General features: G+C 33.5%; 1 protein-coding gene across 1 annotated transcript; it reads right to left on the reverse strand.

Moving 5' to 3' along the window:
• Positions 1 to 1,718: 1,718 nt before the first annotated feature.
• LOC122001707 (profilin-7) lies at positions 1,719 to 2,309 on the reverse strand. Its single transcript, XM_042556599.1, has 3 exons — positions 2,172 to 2,309; positions 1,956 to 2,093; positions 1,719 to 1,853 (listed from the first exon to the last, which is right to left on the reverse strand). The coding sequence occupies exons 1-3, from the start codon at positions 2,292 to 2,294 to the stop codon at positions 1,719 to 1,721; spliced, it is 396 nt and encodes a 131-aa protein (XP_042412533.1). The 5' UTR covers positions 2,295 to 2,309.
• Between the last annotated feature and the right edge of the window lie 3,819 nt (positions 2,310 to 6,128).

A 6,128-nucleotide genomic window follows, 5' to 3' on the forward strand; every position in this document is an offset into this window, starting at 1 on the left:
CAAGAGGAGGTCAGAACCGATGAGGCTATTATACCACTTCCTGAAACTCCATGGGTGAGTGCTCAAGAGGAGGTTAGAACCGACGAGGCTATTATACCACTTCCTGAAACTCCATGGGTAAGTGCTCAAGAGAAGTTTAGAACCAACGATAATATGATTCCACTTCATGAAACTCTTGATTATATGTTTCTTGTTCCTGAAGCTTCATCAATGTCTAATGCTTGTATTCCTTAAACTCCATAGGTGGCGTCTGATGCTCGTATTCCTGAAACTCAATTTTATGGGACGTCTGATGCTCGGATTCCTGAAACTCCATTTTTAGGGACATCTAATGCTCGTATTCCTGAAACTCCATTTTATAGGGCGTCTGATGCTCGTATTCCTGAAACTCCATTTTATGGGGTGTTTGATGCTCGGATTCCTGAAACTCCATTTTCGGGGGCGTCTAATGCTCGTATCCCTGAAACTCCATTTTATAGAACGTCTGATGCTCGTATTCCTGAAACTCCATTTTATGGGACATTTGATGCTCGTATTCCTGAAACTCCATTTGCAGGGACGTCTAATGCTCGTATCCCTGAAACTCCATTTTATAAGACATCTGATGCTCGGATTCCTGAAACTCCATTTTTAGGGACATCTAATGCTCGTATTCCTGAAACTCCATTTTATGGGACGTCTGATGCTCGAATTCCTGAAACTCCATTTTATGGGACGTCTGATGCTCGAATTCCTGAAACTCCATTTTTGGGGACGTCTGATGCTCGTATCCCTGAAACTCCATTTTATGGGACGTCTGATGCTCGTATTCCTGAAACTCCATTTTATGAAACGTCTAATGCTCGAATCCCTGAAACTCCATTTTATGGGGCGTCTGATGCTCATATTCCTGAAACTCCATTTAGGGCAAGTGCTCAAGAGAAGGCTGAAACCAACGATGATGTTATTATTCCTATTCCTGAAACTCCATGGGTGAATTAAAGTGAGTTGATGAGAACTCTAAGACCTTGTGGAGGCTAATAAGCTTTGCTCATGTATTTGTTCGAAATCACTCCAATAAAGATCCATCAATTGGAATGATAAATGCATATCAATCGACTAATAGCACACAGGTGAATGATGAAAGCTTAAGTGTCTATGTATTTTTATCTTTCACTCATCCGAATAAATCTAAGAAGCGTGGATGGGCTATGAAGGATGGCATAACACCATGAACGGCTACATGACAATCAAAATTTTTCACTAAATTAACACATGTAAAATGAAAGCCCACTCGTCCATGTTTGTCTACCCTTCATTTACTTGAAGGTGTTTAATTCAGTCTATGAAAATTTTTTACTAATCACTGGATAAATTTGGAAAGTATATATAAATGGGCTGTGGGGGATCATTTATTTGCAATGCGTGAGAATCAAACTCTGAGAAACTTAGCTCGTCTATTTACCATCGCACCAAGCCCCAGAAGGCTACTAAATAACACACCGGAGGGATAAAGGATAAAAGAGATCAAGAATTCATTTCATTCGTCATTAACGAATTAAAAAAGAAACAATCAAGACAAACCAAAAGAAAAAAGGAGGACAACTATAGAATAAACTCGACTGGAGCATGAACACAATGCTCGATCAAATTAATTATTACTCTGTAACAATCTCTCTTGCAAACGAATTCAATATTAGGGAAGGAAGTCTCATGATCTCGTTGGGTGGCGCAATGGCCTACAGGCCTTGATCGTTGAGGTAATCACCGAGCCTCTCGACGACCAGGTTGCACTGGCCCGGAGTCATCGGTTCATCGTAGAGGCCGAAAATCAGTGCTTGGTTAGTCTTCTTGATAGTGATTCCTCCCGTTCCCTGTACCAAAGGGCGATCGGTTGTTCTAGAGCTTTAATACAAGAATCAACAAAGATCAAGCTCTCTCTCACACGCACACAGAATGTGTTAAAGGGCACTTGCCTTCTTCCCGCGAATGACGGCTCCGGGCTCGCCCTGAATGACCATGTACTTTGCGGTTGCGATGAATAATCCGGTCGGGGCTAAGGTTCCAGGCTCGTCGAAGTCTTTCACTATGTTGGAGATCTCATCTGGCTTTAACTAAATTTTGATAAAATTTCTGTATTAGTTAAAAGCTCGATCGAGATAGAAAAAATAAATAAATAAAAATTGTTGAACCTGAGGGAAGGAAGCACTCTGTGCCCAAATGCTACCATCTAGGCCCATGATCGCGGCCGCCGTGAGATGGTGACCCTCGATCTCGCACATCAAGTGCTCATCGACGTAAGTTTGCCACGACATTGTGTCTTCTTCTTCTTCTTTTTCTTTTTCTTTGCCTTCTTCTTGTTCGTCTTCCTTCTCGCTCTCTCGCATCATTTAAACTTGTTTCGAGACGTGAGAAGAGGAGAGACGAGAGATAGGGAGAAGAAGGCGGGACTCGAGACTTAACCGCCATTCAAAAATTCGTCTGGGAGCTTCTCCCTCTTGACTTTTTTTTTTTTTTTTTGCCTATCACAAATGAATATCTACGTGTCAAATTATAAGAAGATTAATTTAAAAGAAAATCACAAAAAAAAAATCAATAAAAAAATAAAAGAAAACTTTTCTGTTAAATATCAAAAAATTTTGAAAAATATTTTGTTTTAGTTCTCGTCTTACTTGAATATTGAGGTGTTATTATAGCTATTTCTACTTGAGTATATATGTGTGGTTTTTGTTTAAATCGGTATCAATTCTGCTAAAAGAGAGAATTTATACAAGTGAAGACTAGAACAACTTAAAGACTTGAAATAACAATGCTTGGCTTCAAGAGATCAATGAAGCTTCGTGCGAGATATATTGAACACTTGAACAACACATTTTGGAACTTTTGAATGAGTTTTTGCGCTCTTAGGATGTAGCGTAGATGATGGACACATGACGTCTTTAGCGTAATGATCAAGGGTCGATTATCAATAATTGACGATCTTGTACTTGTATTTAATATAGCAGATCTATATTTTTTGAATGAGTTTTTGCTATTAACATGTTGGTTGACAAACAAACATAGTTATATCCAGTGGTGGATTCAGAAATTCAAGTATAGAGGAGCGATTTACGTGAAACAAAGGGTAGTATCCTCTATCTCTACTAATGGAATCTAATAATATTAGGGGTTGTACTTATGGCAAGGAGGGACGATCGCTGATGCAGTCCCCCCTCTGAATCCGCCCCTGGTTACATCCATTGAAGCATGAACAACACCGTCCTCGTCGACACTCCAAACAACAACTCTACAATAATATACATCAGCATTGCAGCGTGAACTACACCATCAGCCATGATCCTTAATCCCTGGGCCTTCTCTTACTCAATTCCCCCCTTTGTCGAAGTTGAGAATTTATACTTCTTTATAGTCTCGGATTTCTCCTATTGTTATTGTGTGATTGTACAAAACTTCGTACAATTTTCTTAATTGGCATTGTGCAACTTGATGCTGAGAAGGTCTGTCTTGTTTATCGACAAAATGTTCTTAATTATGATTGATAGTGTTATAAGGCCATTAAAAACAAATGGATGTCTTCAATTTGAAGACTGAAACTGTCACTAAAAACTATTAGTTAAACAAAATGATAGTTTATAGGCACTTAAACTTTGTTTTCTTGTGCTTGTATGCCTAAGCAGGCAGATTCTTGATAGGCTTCAATTCATATATTGTATCATGTGTCAACTTGTTCATTAGATTTTACTATTAATATTATTATTATTAAGAAATAATGATAAAATTATTATTATGTGACCTAGAGTTATCACGGATTAAAATCTCGAAAATAACCTCTTATAAAATAAGATAAAACTACATACAGTAGATCATTTTCTGAGATTCCATATTGACGGGAGCTTCGTACACCAGATTACTTTTATAATTATTAAGGGACAAGGAAAAGTAGGGGAGCCTAGGAAGGTGGTATGCTATTACCTTGAGTTAGGGATTGAAGAAGAAAAGAAATTTAAGATGAAAAAAAAATTAAAGAAAAAAAAGAAAGGAAAAGAAGATGGAAAGAACAGAAAAACAGCTATATTGCAAGGGATACTAAAGGGAAATATGAATAGATTCTTTAATCTATCCATTTTTTTTTCCTATTCATCTTTAACTAAATAAGGTAGCTAGTAATGCCTATTATCAGCAATATTGCAAGGGAAACAATTCATTATTATAGGTTAAACAAGCAAACTTGTTAATGGATATTATTTAATAATACAATCTTATTTAATCTAACACTTACGAAGATAATCCAATTTAAAAATATTAATATTTTTTAAAATATGTAATTCCATGTTTTTTAGAGTGCTTAGCTAATTTGACATCTCATAAAATATATATTTTCTTTCCCAAGCATGCTATGGATAGTCATCATTGCAAGCGACAACAATTATTTATTTAATTTGTGTTTTAGTCTTTATTTCAGACACTTTGACAACCAAATGAAACAGTTGAAGGACCATTTTAACATTAATCAAAATTTAAGAGGCATTCTAAAAGATCTAACAAACTTTAGGGAGCATTTTAAAAATTATGTGTTCGACTCGATATATACATGGGTCTAGGCTCATCCGACTCCTACCCATGCCGGCCTAGGTTTGATTGAACCCGCAAGTCAGGCCAAATTATGCTACACAATTGAAGTTATAATAAGACCAAATGAAAGTTTCGACATGGTGTAACAATAAGACGTTCAATCGATTAAACAAATTCGAATCTCAATTGGGGGAGGATCCCTCCACCTTAAATTATAAAAAGTAAGATCAAATGAAAGTCTAAATATATGCACTAACAAATTACGGTACTCGTCTCATTTTTTCCTTTTTAATAAATTGAATTCCCTTATTCAACAAATTGAAATGACCACAGAAATATTATTTACATTATTCTAAAAATAACGTGATGCATAACAATAATTATTGGGCAAGTGCAGTGCATCAACCAACATTCTGTTTTTTCAATGATAAAAATTAAATAATTAATGCATACTTCTTATTGAAATCATGACCATTTCTCTCTTTTTTTTTTAATAAAATAAATTGCTCTATTCAATATAATTTGTGTTTATGTTAGTCATTTTAATAAAGGAAAATATAAATTTATTACAAATTTATGCAAAATTTTGAAAACATGTTTAAAATAATATAATATTTACTTTTGATGTTGAAAAAAAGGATGTCTCATCATTAATAAAAGCGTAAACATTAGCATTTTGGTAAAAAGAAATACTAATTTTATATAATTTATATTTTAAAAATATCATTAATTTTAGCATAGTCATAGTTTTAAAATTATTTAAATTTAATGAAACTACTTTTTTATTATTTAATTAAAATTATTCAAATTTATTAAAATCATTTTAAAACTATGTCTAACTATGCTGTGATAGTTTTTAAATCATTTGGATTAAATTGAAATAATTTTAATTAAATTTGAGAAATTTTAAGATAAAGAATATTTTAATATAAAAATATGTTATGGATAATAATTCTGATAAATTAAATTAAAAACATAATAAATTGATTTACTTTAATACATTATACATTAAATTGGTACCATATTTCTAATTTATATCGATTAATCTTGAGATGATTGTAAAATTTTTTTTACCAATTATCAAGATAAATTTAAAAATATTTACAGTAAATAATCTATTAATTCAATATTCAGTTGTCATGCATCATAACAAGTAACAACTAAAGTTGAAATAAAAGTAAGCTGGTAAAATCTTGAAATAAGAATATTTTTAGAAAAAAAATATTAAAATATTATTTTAATATATATTTTTTAAAAGGTGCCTTTTTGAGACAAATGAATATATTTATTTATTATTGTTAAAATTTACTTAATGAGGATAACTTTGACAATTCATCTAATTACAATAAAATTTAGGGCCACGTTAAAAGATTGGAGGCATTTTAATGTTTACCCCCTTAAATATTATCTGTTAATGAGATATAGATCGTTTTGAAATTGCGAAAATCGTGTGGGGATTCTTCAAAAAACAATGTCAAACAAATAAATAAAAACAAATCAAAGGTGCGAAATGAAATTTCCCCCTATTTGAATACCAGTCGCTTTGCGTTCTCTGCTCTTCAGTCTCCGCCGCCGTC

The sequence above is a fragment of the Zingiber officinale genome, chromosome 7A (assembly GCF_018446385.1).
Source record: "Zingiber officinale cultivar Zhangliang chromosome 7A, Zo_v1.1, whole genome shotgun sequence".
NCBI classification, from domain to species: Eukaryota; Viridiplantae; Streptophyta; class Magnoliopsida; order Zingiberales; family Zingiberaceae; genus Zingiber; species Zingiber officinale.